This window comes from Garra rufa, chromosome 10 (genome assembly GCF_049309525.1).
Source record: "Garra rufa chromosome 10, GarRuf1.0, whole genome shotgun sequence".
In the NCBI taxonomy this organism is placed as follows: domain Eukaryota; kingdom Metazoa; phylum Chordata; class Actinopteri; order Cypriniformes; family Cyprinidae; genus Garra; species Garra rufa.
In genome coordinates, this window is record NC_133370.1 from 31,723,623 (window position 1) to 31,742,830 (window position 19,208).

Here is a 19,208-nt window from a genome sequence, read left to right on the forward strand (position 1 = left end):
AGGCGCATGTATACTTTTGACCTCAACAACATATAAATCCATGCTAATCATTTAGGTAAATACTAGTGTGAAGTGGTAAGCTAGCTAGTTTTTTTCCAAAATGGCAGCTATGTGGCAAACTGAGCCAAATGTTGTGGGGTAAATTGAGCCAGCATTTTAACTTACCCCACCATAAGGGACTGAAATTAAGGTAAATCTCTGAAGTATAAGCTGGTATTTTAAGGTGATATTAGACAGCTGATTTAGTTTTTAATATATATACATATTATGTGTATTTTATTTGATAGTAAGGTGTTTTTCATCACATTTGAATCATATTTATCTGTCCAACTTCAGTCTAATGGCCTGTAATATGACAATTTTAAAGGAAATTTGATTATTACATTTGTTTTTAAAATAAGTAAATTATCTTTGGGTTTAAAATTTTACATGGTTTTAAATCAGAGTCAGATGGTCAGTTTACAGTCAGATAGTGCATCTTACCCATTGACTCGGGCCAACTTACCTCTAATATGGGGCAAGTTGAGCCAAAAGAACACTTTTTTTTATAAGAAGCCATATATTTGGAACCCGTTGTCATAGATTCATTTTGATCAAATAATAATTTCCTGAAATTACTTTAGACCACATAAGTCAAAATGGCTCATCTTACCCCACTCTCCCCTACTGCTCTTCTGTGTTTCAGTAATGAGCAGCCGTCACATCCAAAGATGAGGCACTTTGTACAGACGTTGTTCAAGGAGCCTGGCATCGGAACGCGCTGTATGGCAAACCAGCCTTTGGAGTAGGTTTTGTTTCCCTGTACTTCTTGGCTTTAACTCAGTGTTTGTAATGTGATTGTGTTGGCTTGCGTTGGTTTACTTAATAGCTAAAAACTATTTATTAACAGATTTAAAATAGTAGGCAGACTCTGTTGCAATCTTGTATATGTGAATATGTGTGCACAGGAACCTCATTACCTGCCTAAACACAACTTCTGATTGGGGAGTTCCTCCAGTTTCTCCTGAGATCCAAAACATTTTATCGAGTCCAGAGTGGAATACAAGAAACCCCTCCCCTTCCTGTGAGTGCAGCACTGATACAAAGCTCACGATGCTGCCCGTCTGTCCAGATGGAGCTGGAGGACTGCCGCCACCCCAGGTCAGAATCTAAAGATAAAACTGAAATACTTTAATAGTGATTACAATGACTGGGGAAGTGGATTTAGTGATATTATTGTTGCTGTGATGTAGAGAAAACTGCCAACAGGAGACATTTTGCTCGACATGACAAACAAAAACATCTCTGACTACTTAGTGAAGACGTATCCCAAACTCATCAAGACCAGGTGAGCTGTTATAAAAGCTACAATGTGTTAGTAGTATTACTATTCATTTCATTTTGTAAATTGACTGCTGTTTTTCCTCATATGTAGCTTGAAGAGCAAATATTGGGTGAATGAACAAAGGTAAAGTTTCTGTCTTTTTTCTATTTAGCTGTTTGGATGTTTGATGTGGTTGCTGATATGAAACAGTCAAGTAGTTGTCAATTTAAACTTATTTGTTGAAAGCCTGCACATCTTAATGAAAGAATGCGGAATGCAGAATGCCTCAAGATTTGAAATCATTTAATTTAAATTAAATTTTAAAAAAAGTGTGACATGCTATATACTCCATGTAAAATTGTTTTAGCTTATTCTTTTGTAATTATAATACTTTTATTTTGTTTTATTTAAATTGGTACTATTAATTGTGATATTACACGATCATTTATTATTAGATCAATTAATTAGTTGAGACACAGCACAAACATATTAATAGAGATAGGTGACAGTCACAGAATCCAGGAGTTTTGAAAATGCCATGATACAAATTCATGGACATGTTATAATATGGACTATTTTATATCTGTGTTTACAACAAAAATACACTATTGTTAAATGCTTGATTAAATCTGTTTATTTTACAGGTATGGTGGTCTCTCTGTTGGTGGACAACTGCCGATTCTTGATGTTGATCCTGAGGAGATTCGGGCAGTTTTTTCCCAGCTTGGACAGATGATGAATATTACAGGGGTATGATATTGTGTATAGTACACATAAACAATCATGAGACTTTAATTAGAGGCATTTAATATATGTGACCCTGGACCACAAAACCAGTCATAAGGGTCAATTTAAAAAAAAAACTGAGATTTATACATCATCTGAAAGCTGAATAAATAAGCTTTCCATTGATGTATGGTTTGTTAGGATAGGACATATTTGGTCGAGATACAACTATTTGAATATCTGTAATCCGAGGGTGCAAAAAATCTAAATATTGCCTTTAAAGTTGTCCAAATTAAGATCTTAACAATGCATATTACTAATCAAAAATTAAGTTTTGATGGGCAATTTACAAAATATCTTCATGGAATCTTTACTTAATATCCTAATAATTTTGACCCATAAAATGTATTTTTGGCTATTGCTACAAATACAGGTCCTTTTCAAATAATTTGCGTATTGTGATAAAGTTCATTATTTTCTGTAATGTACTGATAAACATTAGACTTTCATATATTTTAGATTCATTACACACAACTGAAGTAGTTCAAGCCTTTTATTGTTTTAATATTGATAATTTTGGCATACAGCTCATGAAAACCCAAAATTCCTATCTCAAAAAATTAGCATATCATGAAAAGGTTCTCTAAACGAGCTATTAACCTAATCATCTGAATCAACTAATTAACTCTAAACACCTGCAAAAGATTCCTGAGGCTTTTAAAAACTCCCAGCCTGGTTCATTAATCAAAACCGCAATCATGGGTAAGACTGCCGACCTGACTGCTGTCCAGAAGGCCATCATTGACACCCTCAAGCAAGAGGGTAAGACACAGAAAGACATTTCTGAACTAATAGGCTGTTCCCAGAGTGCTGTATCAAGGCACCTCAGTGGGAAGTCTGTGGGAAGGAAAAAGTGTGGCAGAAAACGCTGCACAACGAGAAGAGGTGACCGGACCCTGAGGAAGATTGTGGAGAAGGAAGCAGTGGACTGAGTCTGGAGTAGAAACATCCAGAGCCACCGTGTACAGGCACCAGGTCAAGCCACTTTTGAACCAGTAACAGCGGCAGAAGCGCCTGACCTGCGCTACAGAGAAGCAGCACTGGACTGTTGCTCAGTGGTCCAAAGTACTTTTTTTCGGATGAAAGCAAATTTTGCATGTCATTCGGAAATCAAGGTGCCAGAGTCTGGAGGAAGACTGGGGAGAGGGAAATGCCAAAATGCCTGAAGTCCAGTGTCAAGTACCTACAGTCAGTGATGGTCTGGGGTGCCATGTCAGCTGCTGGTGTTGGTCCACTGTGTTTTATCAAGGGCAGGGTCAATGCAGCTAGCTATCAGGAGATTTTGGAGCACTTCATGCTTCCATCTGCTGAAAAGCTTTATGGAGATGAAGATTTCATTTTTCAGCACGACCTGGCATCTGCTCACAGTGCCAAAACCACTGGTAAATGGTTTACTGACCATGGTATTACTGTGCTCAATTGGCCTGCCAACTCTCCTGACCTGAACCCCATAGAGAATCTGTGGGATATTGTGAAGAGAAAGTTGAGAGACGCAAGACCCAACACTCTGGATGAGCTTAAGGCCGCTATCGAAGCATCCTGGGCCTCCATAACACCTCAGCAGTGCCACAGGCTGATTGCCTCCATGCCACGCCGCATTGAAGCAGTTATTTCTGCAAAAGGATTCCCGACCAAGTATTGAGTGCATAACTGAACATAATTATTTGAAGGTTGACTTTTTTTGTATTAAAAACACTTTTCTTTTATTGGTCGGATGAAATATGCTAATTTTTTGAGATAGGAATTTTGGGTTTTCATGAGCTGTATGCCAAAATCATCAATATTGAAACAATAAAAGGCTTGAACTACTTCAGTTGTGTTGTAATGAATCTAAAATATATGAAAGTCTAATGTTTATCAGTACATTACAGAAAATAATGAACTTTATCACAATATGCAAATTTTTTGAAAAGGACCTGTATACCTGTGCTACTTAAGACTGTTTTGTGTTTCAGGGTCACATATTACTTTCAATTCTGCTCACAAAACATATGCTGTTTCTTATCTTATCCTTAGGGCCCCTATTCAAAGTCAGCTATGAATGAATTTGGAACATTTTTGCATTTCATGGAGAGTGAGTACAATGTTAAGGTATGTGAAAGCATCTATTTAAAGGAAAATTCACTTCCAGAACCAAAAATTACAGATAATTTGCTCACCTCCTTGTCATCCAAGATGTTCATGTCTTTCTTTATTCAGTCGTAAAAAAAATTATGTTTAGCGGGCTATGGTGCCTGCGAGTTTGAACTTCCAAAATGTAGTTTAAATGGGCTCTAAGCCGATGAAGAATGGTCTTATCTAGCAAAACTTAAAATTACAATTTATATACTTTTTAACCTCAAATGCTCATCTTGTCTAGCTCTGCGATATGCGTACTCTGTGTATTCCAGTTCAAAACAGTTAGGGTGGGTCAAAAAGCTACCACCTCATTTTCTCCTTCAAAGTCATCCTACATCGATGCAGAAATACCAACCAGCAAAGAAGACCCAACACCCTTTACAAAAAAAGGTAAAATAGCAATATCAGAGATGGGAGTTTTTCGACATACCCTGTGTTGAACTGAGTGCACAGAGTATGCATGCACATCACAGAGCTAGACAAGATGAGCATTTGAGGTTAAAAAGTATATAACTTGTAATTTTTTTTTAATTAAGCGATCGTTTTGCTAGATAAGACCCTTCTTCCTCGGTTGGAATCGTTTAGAGCCCTTTGAAGCTGCATTTGAACTTTTGGAAGTTCAAACTAGCAGGCACCATAGAAGTCCACGATATGGAAAACATTCCAGAAATGTTTTCCTCAAGAAACATTATTTCTTTACGACTGAAGAAAGAAAGACATGAACATCTTGGATAACAAGGGGGTGAGTAAATTATCTGTAAATTTTTGTGCCTGAAGTGAACCTCTCCTTTAACAATACATTATATAACAAATAAAAAAAATTCTTAACATTCTCTCCAGTTTTCGAGTTATGACTTTATGACTTTTTGCTCCCTCGTCACAGGTGTGGTATAACAACAAAGGCTGGCACGCCATGGTCTCATTTATGAACGTAGCAAACAATGCCATTCTCCGTGCTTACCTGCCGCCTCACGCCAATCCATCAGAGTACGGCATTACTGCCATCAACCACCCGCTCAACCTCACCAAAGAGCAGCTGTCAGAGGTCACTGTGTGAGTGTCAGTCAAGTGTACCGTAGGTGCCCTGAAAAGTGAAGCCAAAAGTTTTCGATCACCCCCCGGTGGCTGGCTGCAGTATAGGTCATAAACCCCGCCCTCTCCATGTAATCTAATGGGATGTGAGCCAAACTAAATAATCGAATTACACTTCAAATAATTTTTTTCCAAAGATGATTTCAATCATGTGAGGTAGTTTTTATAATGCTGATTCGTGTTCAGGTGTTCGCTTTTCTAATAAGTTCGCTTTTAAGTAGTTATTTGATGCTATAAAAACGGGGTGTGGTGTCATGATTGTGATCGTGCGATTGGGTCTGTGGGAGTTTGGGCGGGATTTTGACACAATTAATGTTATCGTAATCGTTCAATTAATGTTAATGTACATTCAAAAGTTTGGGGTTGGTTTTGCAACATTACAAATCAGCAATATCACAATCGTAGCACTGCTATATGGCTGTATACTGTATCAGCCACTGTGATTTGGCCGTAAGCCAAAGGTAATCACAGCATGCCAATTTGCAGCCATACTGCACAGCTACGAGTGTGATATTGTGTTTATACAACAGCTTAAGGGCACGCGTGTGTAAATAAATAAGAAACAATAACTGGGTGTCTTTAAAACCCCTCTTTTGTGCAGACGACTTCCTTTCGCCATGGATTCAAATCTCAAGTTAACAGTTTAACAGCTGAGTCCAAGCCTCCATTACTAGTTTGAAAATGTCACTTTAGAACTAGTAACGAAGTAACGTTGAGTTGCTTCATTGAAAGCTTATTGTATTACTGGATTAAAAGCTCAATGTATTATGAGCTCACATCTCTAAAAACATTGAAGCAAATTTTTAAATAGATGTTATTTTTATTAACAAACTGCATATTTGAAGTCTAAACAAGTATAGTCTCATCTAAATACTCCTAAAACTACATTCCATGGCACAAAAACAGTATTATTTATAAAATTATGATGGAGTTGGGCATCCGCCACGACACTTGCTGTGAGAAATACTGCAAGCGGAATGATTCAAACGGTGAAAATGGTTGGAGTGCTGATATCACTAGAATATCGCACTGCTCCCAGCCAATCAGATTCAAGGACCAGAAAGACTTTTGTAATAATATCTTTATTGTCATTTTTTTATCAGTTAAATCCATCTTGCTGAATAAAAGTATCAAATTAATTTACATTTTTTCAGGGTTCTTTGATGAAAAGAAAGATCCAAAGATCAGCATTTAATGGTATAACATTATACCATTCAAAAGCTTGGAGTCATTAATGATAAAGACATTTATAATGTTACAAAAGATTTCTATTTCAGATAAATGCTGAATTTCTGAACTTTTTGTTCATCAAAGAAACCTGAAAAAAATATACTCAGCTGTTTTCAACATAATTAATAATATTTTTATTTATTCTTGAGCAGCAAATCAGAATATTAGAATGATTTCTGAAGCATCATGTGACTGGAGTAATGATGCTAAAATTCAGCTTTGAAATAACAGGAATAAATTAAATTTTAAAATACATTCAAATATAAAACTGTTATTTTAAATAGTAAAAATATTTCAAAATTGTATTGTTTTTTCTGTACTTTGGATAAAAAAAAATGCAGGCTTGGTGTGCAGAAGAGACTTCTTTAAAAACATCTTACTGTTCAAAAACTTTTGACTGGTAGTGTAAGCAGTGAGGAAATGAGAACAACTGAAATTGTTTCAAGTGTTTAAATGCATAAATATAAATACTGAACAACTGTATGGATAATGTTTTTAAGAAAAACACGCACTGTCTTCTCTTGTTTAACAAAATGCTGTTTTTCCTTTTGGACAGTCTGACCACATCAGTGGATGCAGTAGTGGCCATCTGTGTCATCTTTGCCATGTCCTTCATCCCAGCCAGCTTCATCCTCTACCTCATTCAGGAACGTGTCACCAAAGCCAAGCATCTGCAGTTTGTTAGTGGAGTCAGTCCTCTGGTCTACTGGGTCGCCAACTTTTTCTGGGACATGGTGAGATTTGTCAGCATTGTTTTATAACAAGGACAGTTCTGTGAAATGTCAGTCATTAGTCACTGCGAAATGTTTTTGGATTACTGCTTGATTGCTCACATCCCTTTGGTTTGTTTGTGCCAGATAAACTACTCTTTCAGCACAGCAATGGTTGTGGGCATTTTCGTGGGTTTTGATAAGAGGTGCTACACATCACCAACCAATCTGCCAGCGCTGATCGCTTTGCTTTGTCTCTATGGGTCAGTCAACAGCTTATGAAGGTTCAGACCCATTTCAAGAAAATCTTCTAAACACAACAGTGATTTTTCTTTCACTCTTTTCTATGCAGGTGGTCAGTGACGCCCATGATGTATCCCATGTCCTACATGTTCAATGTCCCCAGCACGGCGTACGTGTCCCTCTCCTGCATCAACCTTTTTATTGGTATCAACAGTAGTGCCATCACCTTCATCTTAGAGCTCTTTGAAAACAACAGGGTAATTTTTTCATCTTTTTTGTCAGTTTTTGTTAAATTATAAATTATAATTTAGTCTCTGTAATGCATTAAAGTTAAAAGAAAAACTAAAAAGTTACAGAAAAACTATAATTTTCATGTTTATGGATCAAGTAACCTCAATTACTACAAAATAAGTCTCAAGTTCCTTATTTTGTAGTAATTGCTCATGTTTTTTTCTTTATAAATGCTTCAGTCCCTGCAAATGTTTAATGAGATCTTGAAGAAGGTGTTACTGGTCTTTCCTCACTTCTGTCTCGGCCGAGGTCTCATTGATATGGCCATGAACCAGGCTGTGACTGATGTCTATGCTCGATTTGGTAAGTTTATCTATTGGCAATACATAATAATGATACAATCAGTTGTTGTCATCCCTGTTCAAATTGAAATTATGTTTCCCCATAGATTATTCAAAGTGGAGTTTCCTAACAATAATTGCTAAATCCAACTGAATCGCATATTTTTGCTTCAAAACTTTTCTCCTATTATATTATATTATATTATATTATATTATATTATATTATATTATATTATATTATATTATATTATATTATATTATATTATATTATATTATATTATGTTATATTTTATAATGTTAACGTACCCATGGGGCAGCCGGGAAGGGGAGGGTGACTTATCCCAGGAAGCAGTGCGTCCTGGAGAAAAGACGAGTTGCCAGGGGCAGCATTTACGTTCTCCACTTGTTCCAGGCTCCGAGTCTGAATTTCGAGGAGGCAATGCATCGCTCAGGAACAAAACTCGGGGCGAGAGACCCAGAGATTAAGAAAATAGCTCTTTTTGTGAATAGTTGAGTACCTCCTGGAGGTCAGTGGTGGCAGCGAAGGCACAATCCCCCAGCCTTCCCCCGGGGAGCCAACTTCTCCATCCCTGGGTAACCCGACTCAGGGCAGCTTCACAGTCGGCGCTGCTCTCCTACGGCCAACTGAACACCCCTGTTTTTTTTTGTTTTGTTTTTTAAGGGGCGGAGCAGGTGTAGAGGCTGCAAAAGCTTTGTTAGATTACCTCTGTCTGTTGTAGTACTGCTTAGAACTTCTGGACAAAGTCCTCGGCAGTGTCGCTGGAAAGGCCGACCTGGGAGACGGATACGTCGAAAAAGCGAACTTTGTCGACATCAACCATCTACGCCAGGTTCAGCCAGAGATGGCACCCCTGGGCTACATAGTAGACACCACCTGACCGAGGAACCGTGCCGTGACCTTAGTCGTCCTGGAGAATGAAGTTGGTCGCCTTGCACAGTTCCTGCATCAACCTCTGGTCAGAACTACCCTTGTGCAGTTCCATAGTGCCTTGGCCTGGTGGTTTTTCACCTGCAGGATGGCCGTGGTGTGCAGGGCGGAGGTAGCCTAGTTCGCAGCACTGCAAGCCTTGGCAGCGAGAGCTGACAACAGCTTACATGCTTTGAACGGAGGGCATGGACGGAACCACCAGGTGGCGGCATTTGCAGGCATAATGCACTGCAACTGCACTATCCACCTGGGGAACGTCAACGTACCCCCTGGCTGCTCCATCAAGGGTAGTGAGGAGGGAAGAGCTCAAACTAGAACAGCTGGAGCCTTCCATGTCCATGACTGGGGCCAAACGCAGCTTGGAAAACATGTGCGGGGCCAGCCAATCAAACAGCCTTGAGCGCACAGGAAAAGGCGTTCCACCTCCAACCTGGCACCTCTGGCCGTCCGGGAAGCATGGCCGTCATTTCGGCGTCAGACTCCGACTGGTCAGCTGCCATAACAGGGGGCTGCTCAGCAGAATTGACGGCCTCTGCAAACGAATGCCCCTTCTCTGATGCAGTGATAGAAATCCTGTCTTTATCTGTAGCACCAAGAGAGACATAAGGCTCGCCATGGGACGAGCAGACGCCATCTGTCGGAAGCTCTACGAGGCTACGAATGAGGAGACGGACTTCCGTCGGGGTTTACCTGGTGGAATAATCAGAACTGTAGACCTCTTTCTTTTAACCAGGGCAGCGAGGAGCTCTTAAAGCCTGCCAAACTGGCATTGGTATCAGACAAGAGAAGCCTCTTCACAAATGAGAGGAGTGACTGAAGCATAGCCATGGTCATGCATTCGCATTGAATGCACGAACCATCCACGAACACAGTTTCAGCATGTTTACAGCTCAGGCATGACAGACAGCGATCATGTCCATGTCAGAAGTCAGGAAACTACCGCACCCAGAAGCACATGGTCGGAAAGTCATCCTAGAAGACACTCTCAACGAGAAATGTGCTCTTTTAGGCTGGTTTGCCCAGAAAAGGACCGTGGCACACTCATACGCTCAAGGGCAGCACTTCGCTGGAGTGCAAAGAGACCAGCTGCTCTTTGTGAAGAGAAGCTGACTACGCAGCCTGAAGACAGCAACTTCTTTTCTTCTTTCTTCTTCTTCTTCAAGAGGCGATGGCTCTGAAGCAGAAACCTGAATGACTGAATGCACGCCTCCATCTTATATAACCATATGTATGGGGGAGTGGCTAGGCATGCAAATTCCACTCGCCAATGTTCATTGGCCTTTTCTCTTTAGCTCAGAGGTCTCTCAAGTACGATCCCAAATACGTCACTCAACGTAACGTCGGAGTGAACGACTAAGAGGGAACGAACTTACTTTCACGGCACTAAACACAGAGTATTCTTGACATGATGTAAATACTAACTAGCGGAAGTATTTGTGGGCAGGTCAGAGTGTATATATTTCGTGGGTAGGCAGGGTTTTTGCTAATATGTTACTTAGTGATGTATATTGGAAACAGGCAGAAGATTTAAAAATATGATTACTCGTTAAGAAGGTTCAGAGTCGACTCTTTCTTTTGAGAGACAATATCTTTATTTATCATGCACATCTTTTTTTCGTTTCAGATGTTTAAATGCATAAATATATACTGACCAGATTAACAACTTTGCAGACAGTTTACATTGAAGGATAGCTGTTATAAAATGTATTTTTCACAACCCATATGACCTGCTCTTTAAATAAATAAATAAAAACAACTGCTAACTAAGAATGCTAATATGAAGAACTATGGTAACAAGTGAGCCAGAATTCTCACTGGCACCTTCTCAAAAATCTAATTTAATAAAGCCACTGTCCTTACAATAAATTTTGTCTTGGCACAGGAGAGGAGTTTTCCATGGATCCATTCAGATGGGACTTTGTGGGGAAGAATCTTTTCTGTATGGCTGTGGAAGGTTTTGTGTATTTCGTCCTTAATCTGCTTATCCAGTACAATTTTTTCCTTGACCACTGGTGAGGACAAAAAGACATTATTCATATTCTACAGCTGCAAAACAATATTAAAAAAGCTTTAAAATGGGATCTGTTTAATATTACTTTACTTTGTGTTTACTACAGCTATACTGTATCTTAAAACAACACATGATGGAACTATTATTATTTTTGTTTAATATTTGTGTAGGGTGTCAGACTATGGGAAGAGTCTTGTTAAAGATGAAGATAATGATGTAGCTCAGGAGAGAGAGCGTATTTACAAAGGAGGAAACAAGAATGACATCCTTCTAATCCGAGACTTGTCAAAAGTAAGTGACCACACCAAGTGACTAATATAAAAAGCATCCATTTTATGAATTTTAAGTGCTTTGAATTACTATTATTACCATGCAAACTGTATGGTTTGATCTTAGACATACAGACGCAGAAAACGGCCAGCAGTGGACAAAATCTGTGTAGGAGTTCCAGTAGGCGAGGTATCACTGGAAAAAAAAACAAAAAACTTTTACAGTTAAGGTCGAAAGTTTACATACACCTCGCAGAATCAGCTAAATGTTAATTATTGTACCAAAATGGATGTTATTTTTTACTTAGTACTGACCTGAATAAGATATTTCACATACAAGACATTTACATATAGTCCACAAGAGAAAATAATAGTTGAATTTATAAAAAATACACTGATTCCTAATACTGTGTTACCTGAATGATCCACAGCTGTGTTTTTTCGTTTAGTGATAGTTGTTCATGAGTCACTTGTTTGTCCTGAACAGTTAAACTGCCTGCTGTTCTTCAGAAAAATCCCACAAATTCTTTTTTTTTTTTTTTTTTTGCCATTTTTGTGTATTTGAACCCTTTCAAAAGGTTATTGTTTTGAGATCCATCTTTTCACACTGAGGACAACTAAAGTGCTTATATGCAACTATTACAGGTACAAAAATAAATAAAAAATTCACCCCCAGCACTCAATGCATTGTGTTTCCTTCTGAAGCATCAATGAGTGTTTGAACCTTCTGTAATAGTTGCATATGAGCCCCTCAGTTCTCCTCAGTGTGAAAAGATGGATGGAACCATTATTTACTCTTGTGGACTACATATGAAAAACCTTATTCAGGTCAGTACTAAATAAAAACTAACATGCATTTTGTATGTTCCCTCTTATTTTAGTAAAATAATTAACATTTTGCAAATTCTGCAAGGTGTTTGTAAACTTTTGACCTTAACTGTATATGTCTCATTTCTAAGCCATGCTGTTGCTTCTTCAATTGAAATTAATGAGTGAACAGTAATGTGGTAATCAAATTAAAATATTTTCTGTAGTGCTTTGGGCTTCTTGGTGTAAACGGTGCAGGTAAAACCACAACCTTTAAAATGCTGACCGGAGACACGGATGTAACATCAGGGGAGGCATCAGTAGCTGGATACAGGTAATATAGAAAACTATAAAGAGTTTTGTATATTTACATTGGATGCAAATGCTAAACATGAACTGTGCTTTTCTTCAGTATTCTCACCAATATCTTGGATGTGCACCAAAATATGGGCTACTGCCCTCAGTTTGATGCTTTAGATGAGCTGCTGACAGGTAGAGAGCACTTGTACCTGTATGCTCGCCTCCGTGGGATTCCTGAATCTGAAATTAACAGAGTAAGTCTCACAGCCGGACCCTTCATTCACCTTTGTCAATGAAATATTCAGTCGGCTTAATGGAGTAGTTCACTCTAAAATGCAGCAAAAATTTTGCTGAAAATGTACTCACCCTTATGCTATACAAGATGTAGATGAGTTTGTTTCTTCATTGGAACAGACTTCGAGAAATTATGGCATTACATCACTTGCTCACCAATTAATTCTCTGCAGTGAATGGGTGCAAACATCTGATTAAAAACCCAATAATCCACAAGTAATCCACACGACTCCATTATATTTTACAATGTATTTTATAAATGTTTTTGCTTATAAATGATTATCTTTGTATAAATCTCTTCTGAATCAGAATACATTTTTTTGTTTGTTTCTTCAGTAGAAGACAAACAAATATTTTTATTTGTAGTCTGTCATATAATGGCAGTCAATGGGACCCACGAATTAGAGAGTCAAAAAAGCATACACAGGCTAAACCAAATTAAACCCTGCGGTTCATGATGATACATTGAAGTTTTAACAAATTAAACAATCGGCCTGTGCAAGAATCTGAACAGTATTTATTTTATTTTTTACCTCTGATCCACTGCAATGTTCAACTGTTCTGAGCGCATTCACAGGCCGGCACATGGCAAAGAGCAAGCAAATGTAATCTTTTAGTTTTTTATCGGTTGCAACAATCAGGATAAGCAAAAGTAAATACTATTTTGAGTAGCCATCATATCCACAATCTCTACGTGGAAACAATGAGTGGCGTATGTGCGACAGACCGCTTTTGCATATGTGTCTACTATGTCAGAGCCGGCTGTTGTGAACACGCTCAGGACAGTTGGACATTGCAGTGGATTAGAGGTAAAAAAACACAAAAATACTGTTCAATTTCTTGCACAGACCAATTGTTTTGTGTGTTAAGACCTCAATGTATCATCACGTGCCACAGGGTTTAATTTGATTTTGTCGTGTATGTTTTTTTGACTCTCAAAGACTAAACCTTTAAGGTGCTTAGAAACATGGCTTTTGGTGGACATTAACCAACCAGTGGACATCGTCCCAACCAAGAAGATACATTCACTGCCTAACCACTTCCAAAGTGTGTGCTAGATTCTTTATTGCCTCCCTTAGCTGTGCAGCATCAAGACACCACCTCAAGTTACTTTGTTCAGTAATAACATTTATTAGCGCCTGGCAGGGAGTCGCTTCATCAGAGCGACTCACTGACAAGAAAAATATGCACACTTTTATATCTTGAAGATCATGCTTAAAATAACCAAGTTGTATAAGGTTTGCACATGCTTTACAGCGCTCTACAGTTTGATTGGTTAGACTCATACTGGCCTCACCTGCAGCTGACAGTTTTCCCAGTTCAATCACTAGGGTCCAGACTGTTCAGTCAGGTGATACGCATACAGTTGGTGCATGGCCTTAGCTTGGCCACTGGGATTATAAAACATACTCATTCCAGTTATGTATCCTCAACCTTTCTAGAAGCATAAGCATGTTCAGGACATAATTTTACACAGGCAGCTACATTATGTTACTGATATTCTGTTAACTAATAAGCATTCTGTTATAGTCAGTATTATTGTGTATTGTATGTTTTCTGTAGGTGGCAGAATGGGGCATTCAGAAGCTGGGTCTGTCTGAATACGCAGGGAACTGTGCTGGTACCTACAGCGGTGGCAACAGGAGGAAACTGTCTACTGCTATTGCTATGATTGGCTGTCCTCCTCTAGTGCTCCTGGTATGTTTTTCATAAGCCTTCTCAGTGTCATTGTGCAAAAACAAAAACATTAATGTAATTTAAACCTGTAAATCTGTGTAGGATGAGCCCACAACAGGAATGGACCCTCACTCCCGTCGGTTCCTGTGGACTGCCATTCTGAGTATCATCCGTGATGGGAGGGCAGTCGTTTTGACGTCTCACAGGCAAGAATTTAAATTAATGCAGGGTTACCCAAATTGAGATTTATACATTCTGAATAAACAAGCTTTCCATTGATGTATGGTTTGTTAGGGTAGAACAATATTTGGCCGAAATTCAACTATTTGAAAATCTGGAATCTTGAGGGTGCAAAAAAATCTAAATATTGAGAAAATCACCAGATGAAGTTCTTAGCAATGCATATCACTAATCAAAAAATAAGTTTTGATATATTTACGGTAGGAAATTTACAAAATATCTTCATGGAACATGATCTTTACTTAATATGCTAATGATTTTTAGCATAAAAAAAATCAATAATTTTGACCCATACAATGTATTGTTGGCTATTGCTACAAATAAACCTGTGCTACTTATGACTGGTTTTGTGGTGCAGCGTCACAAATGGGATTCATGAAGCATGGGGTGTTTTTGAGAGTTGAAACATGAACATTTTAACATTAAAATTCAGAAATGGGGCTGCACAATTAATCAAAATAAAACTGAAATAGTGATATATCTTATTAAATCACAGATTTCTAATAAAAATTAGTAGAGCATCAATGAGTTTATTTACATGCACACAGCTTATAATATAGTGCTTTTAAAGTGGCTGGGTTCCAGGGGCGTTTCCTCCGAGGAGGCAAGGGAGTCAGTTCCTCCTCAGAATATTGAATGAGAAAAAAAAATGTCTTACAAAAATAAAACACTTTACAATACGAAATCGCCGCAGCCTCACTGGCGCGAGTCTTCCAGCTGGTGTTGACCAACAAAGAGAGATTGAACATTGAGGACTACTCTGTGTCTCAGACCACATTAGACCAGGTAACTTCATCCCCTGCTGTGCAACAAATCGCTTTCAAGTCAATCCATAGCAGCTGTCAGCAGCATGTTAAGACTTTAAGTTATTTTAGTTATCTTATTAAATCACAGATTTCTAATAAAAATTAGTAGAGCATCAATGAGTTTATTTACATGCACACAGCTTATAATATAGTGCTTTTAAAGTGGCTGGGTTCCAGGGGCGTTTCCTCCGAGGAGGCAAGGGAGTCAGTTCCTCCTCAGAATATTGAATGAGAAAAAAAAATGTCTTACAAAAATAAAACAATGCAAAATAGTACAAAATATGACATTAAAAAGTGTTTTCTAAAGAAACATTGTCCAATAGAGACATCAGCAGGTAAAGTCACAGCGGGAGTCGGCGTCTCTCTTGCCTTCCCTGAGCCCATTGAGTTTTAACAGACCCCCTAAAGCGCATGGTGGGTTTGATGGGGGGTAAGTTCTTGGCTTCAGCCAAGAATTTTCATTTCAGTGCATTCCTAGTATTCATTTATCTGTTGTTGGGTTTTTTGTTTGCATTTACAGTATGGAAGAGTGTGAAGCCCTTTGTACTCGCTTGGCCATCATGGTCAATGGGACGTTTAAGTGTCTGGGCACAATCCAGCATCTGAAATATAAGTGAGTATGTTCTCTTGGAAAGTCTCATAATTTAAAGTCAAGAATGCTGTTTCCATATGATCACAAATCAACTTATTTCTTCTTCCGGCCTTAAAGGGTTAGTTCACCCCAAAATGAAAATTCTGTCATTAATTACTCATCCTCACGTCGTTCCAAACCTGCAAGACCTTTGTTTATCTTTGGATACAAATTAAGATATTTTTGATGAAATCTGAGAGCTTTCGACTCTGCATAGACAGCAACAGAACTGACACATTAAAGGCCCAGAAAGGTAGTAAGGACATCAAAGATGAATGAAGGTCTTACAGATTTGGAACGACATGAGGGTAAGTAATTAGTGACAGAATTTTCATTTTTGGGTGAACTATTCCTTTAAATTCTAAATTTTGAAAGATGCTATGCAAAACAATTTAAATCCATTAAATGGTCAACAAAACATATACTGACATATAGATTGTGATTGTGGACAGGTTTGGAGGTGGCTATGTAGTCACGATGAAGATCAAAGCTGAAAAACCAGGGATACCTCCTGACCTGGTCCCGGCTGAATCTTTCATGGAAAGCAGCTTCCCAGGATGTATACAGCGAGAGAAACACTACAACACTTTACAATACGAAATCGCCGCAGCCTCACTGGCGCGAGTCTTCCAGCTGGTGTTGACCAACAAAGAGAGATTGAACATTGAGGACTACTCTGTGTCTCAGACCACATTAGACCAGGTAACTTCATCCCCTGCTATGCAACAAATCGCTTTCAAGTCAATCCATAGCAGCTGTCAGCAGCATGTTAAGACTTTAAGTTATTTTAGCATTTCACTTTCACTGCAGACAAGAAAAATTGCTTGATGCTGTAAAAATGACATCCTGTGCTCTGGGGACCTTCCATTAGAAATGAATTATTGGTTGAAATTCCCATGCTGAGATTGAATTCGATTTGCTCAGCACATGTGACTGACAGGACTAACAGCTCATCTGTTTCACTGCCTTACAGGTGTTTGTGAATTTTGCCAAGCAGCAGTCAGGAGAGGATGATACTCAGCTCAGAGCATCAGCGCCGAGACGAGAGAAAAAGGTCTCGCCGCTACGAAGAGTTGTGACGAAAAACAGTTAAAATGAACTCATATGCTTCAAAAGGACTCATGGCTGACAGCACATTACACCATGCTGTTTATAAAGTTCCTAAAGCTTTTTATATATGTATTTATACACAAATCCTACATTATCTATTTTAGGTTTTAAAATGTTGGAATTTTTCCATTAATACATACAATTTTTTAACATCTGCCCTCAGTCTATAGCACTTTGAGGCAAAGGTAAATCTCTGAAAGAAAAACCTCCACGCATTAAAAGGTTAGTCCACCTAAAAATTAAAATTCTGTCATCATTCACTCACCTTTATAAGAATGTCATAGGTTTGAATAATTGCAACTTTTTATAACAATTATTTTTTTCAGAACTGTGTAATGAGATATAAACTTGCGTTTCTGGAAACATAGTCTTTTTTTTTTCCTTTCAAAATTGGACTGTGTAACTCTCAATTGCAGGTTTATATCTTACTATTCTGAGAAAAAAAGTCACAATTATGAGATACAAACTCGCATTTGTGAGAAAAAAGTCAGAATTGCATTGTCTTGCAATTATGACTTATTTCTCACAGTTGTGACTTTATATCCTGAAAATATATAAATTAATAAGATGCAAACTTGCATTTGTGAGTTTTTATCTTGCAATTATGACTTATGTCTCGCTCTTGTGAGTTTATATCAGTTCTGAGAAAAAAGTCAGAATTGCGAGATGCAAACTCGCAATTGTGAGAAAAAGTCAGAATTTTTTTCTTACAATTGACTTATTTCTCGCAGTTGTGACCTTATATCCTGCAATTCTGAGAAAAAAGTCAGGATATAAACTCGCATTTGCGAGAAAAAAAGTCAGAATTGTGAGATGCAACTTGCATTTGTGAAAAAAAAGTCAGAATTGTGAGTTTATATCACGCAATTCTGAGAAAAAAGTCAGAATTCAGAGATACAAGAAAATTGCAAAACAAAAAGAGTTACAATTGTGAGATATAAACTCACATTTATGAGAAAAAAGTCAAAACTGTGAAATGCAAACTCGCATGAAAAAAGTCAGAATTGTGAGCTTTTATCTTGCAATTCTGACTTACTGTATTTCTCAATATTGTGACTTTATATCCCGCAATTCTGTGAAAAAAAGTCACAATTACGAGACGCAAACTTGCATTTGCGAAAAAAAAACGTCAGAATTTTGTGATATAAACTTGCATTTGCGGAAATAAAATCTGAATTGCGCGTTTTTATCTTGCAATTGTGACTTTTTTCTCAGAATTGCAGCATATAAGGTCACAATTGCGAGAAATAAGTCAATTGTAAGAAAAAAAATGGCAATTCTGACTTTTTCTCATTCTCATTTCTTTGACTTTATATCCTGCAATTCAAAAACAAAAAAGCCATAATTGCGAGATACTCGCACTTTTTAGAAAAAAGTCAGAATTTTGAGTTTTTATCTTGCAATTCTGACTTATTTCTTGCAATTTTGAGTTTATATCACGCAATTTAAAAAAATCAGAATTGCGAGAAAAAAGGAAAAAGTTAGATTTTTGAGAAAAAATTCTGAATTGCAAGTTTTTATCTTGCAATAATGACTTATTTCTCACAATTGTGTCTTTATATCCTGCAATTCTGAGGAAAAAAAAGCCATAATTGCATAATTTGCAAGAAAAAGAGACATAACTGCGAGATATTATGAGAAAAAAAAGTCCAAATCTGCAATGAAATGCCATTAAGTCGTATGGGTTTGGAACGACATGAGGGTGTAATTAATGACAGAATTGTCATTTTTGGGTGAACTATCCCTTTAAAGTAGATGTATAAAATGTTTATGCATTTGTAAATAATAGCAAAGCGCATCTGTCACAGCAGTGCCTGTGAATGCACACGCAATGAAACACTTCATTCTAATATAAATTTGATAATACATCGCTTTCATCAAACATCAACAGCATTAGCTCAAATGAATTTGAAATCTGTAATTTGAACATAAAACTTTGCAAATTTGCAGTATCATTACAGAATTTCATCAAAGTTACTTTTTATTGTTACTCTTTCTCAGGGTCAGCTGGCTGGCGCTCACTTGGTAGCATTATGCTTAGCTTGCAGAGGTATTTTGCA

General features: G+C 37.8%; 1 protein-coding gene across 2 annotated transcripts in view; it reads left to right on the forward strand.

The window, feature by feature from the left end:
- The window catches only part of abca4b (ATP-binding cassette, sub-family A (ABC1), member 4b), a 71,236-nt gene extending 53,270 nt beyond the window's left edge, over window positions 1-17,966 (forward strand). For both annotated transcript variants that reach the window (XM_073849678.1, XM_073849677.1), the window contains exons 30-50: window positions 686-784; window positions 948-1,140; window positions 1,233-1,327; window positions 1,415-1,447; window positions 1,948-2,053; window positions 4,106-4,180; window positions 5,091-5,260; window positions 7,086-7,263; window positions 7,387-7,502; window positions 7,592-7,739; window positions 7,953-8,076; window positions 10,886-11,015; window positions 11,185-11,305; window positions 11,411-11,473; window positions 12,318-12,424; window positions 12,503-12,644; window positions 14,248-14,382; window positions 14,464-14,567; window positions 15,928-16,020; window positions 16,491-16,740; window positions 17,012-17,966. In XM_073849678.1, the coding sequence (XP_073705779.1) occupies window positions 686-784; window positions 948-1,140; window positions 1,233-1,327; window positions 1,415-1,447; window positions 1,948-2,053; window positions 4,106-4,180; window positions 5,091-5,260; window positions 7,086-7,263; window positions 7,387-7,502; window positions 7,592-7,739; window positions 7,953-8,076; window positions 10,886-11,015; window positions 11,185-11,305; window positions 11,411-11,473; window positions 12,318-12,424; window positions 12,503-12,644; window positions 14,248-14,382; window positions 14,464-14,567; window positions 15,928-16,020; window positions 16,491-16,740; window positions 17,012-17,131 (2,602 nt within the window). In that variant the 3' untranslated portion in view covers window positions 17,132-17,966. The remainder of the gene's footprint in view (window positions 1-685; window positions 785-947; window positions 1,141-1,232; window positions 1,328-1,414; window positions 1,448-1,947; window positions 2,054-4,105; window positions 4,181-5,090; window positions 5,261-7,085; window positions 7,264-7,386; window positions 7,503-7,591; window positions 7,740-7,952; window positions 8,077-10,885; window positions 11,016-11,184; window positions 11,306-11,410; window positions 11,474-12,317; window positions 12,425-12,502; window positions 12,645-14,247; window positions 14,383-14,463; window positions 14,568-15,927; window positions 16,021-16,490; window positions 16,741-17,011) is intronic.
- Window positions 17,967-19,208: the final 1,242 nt, after the last annotated feature.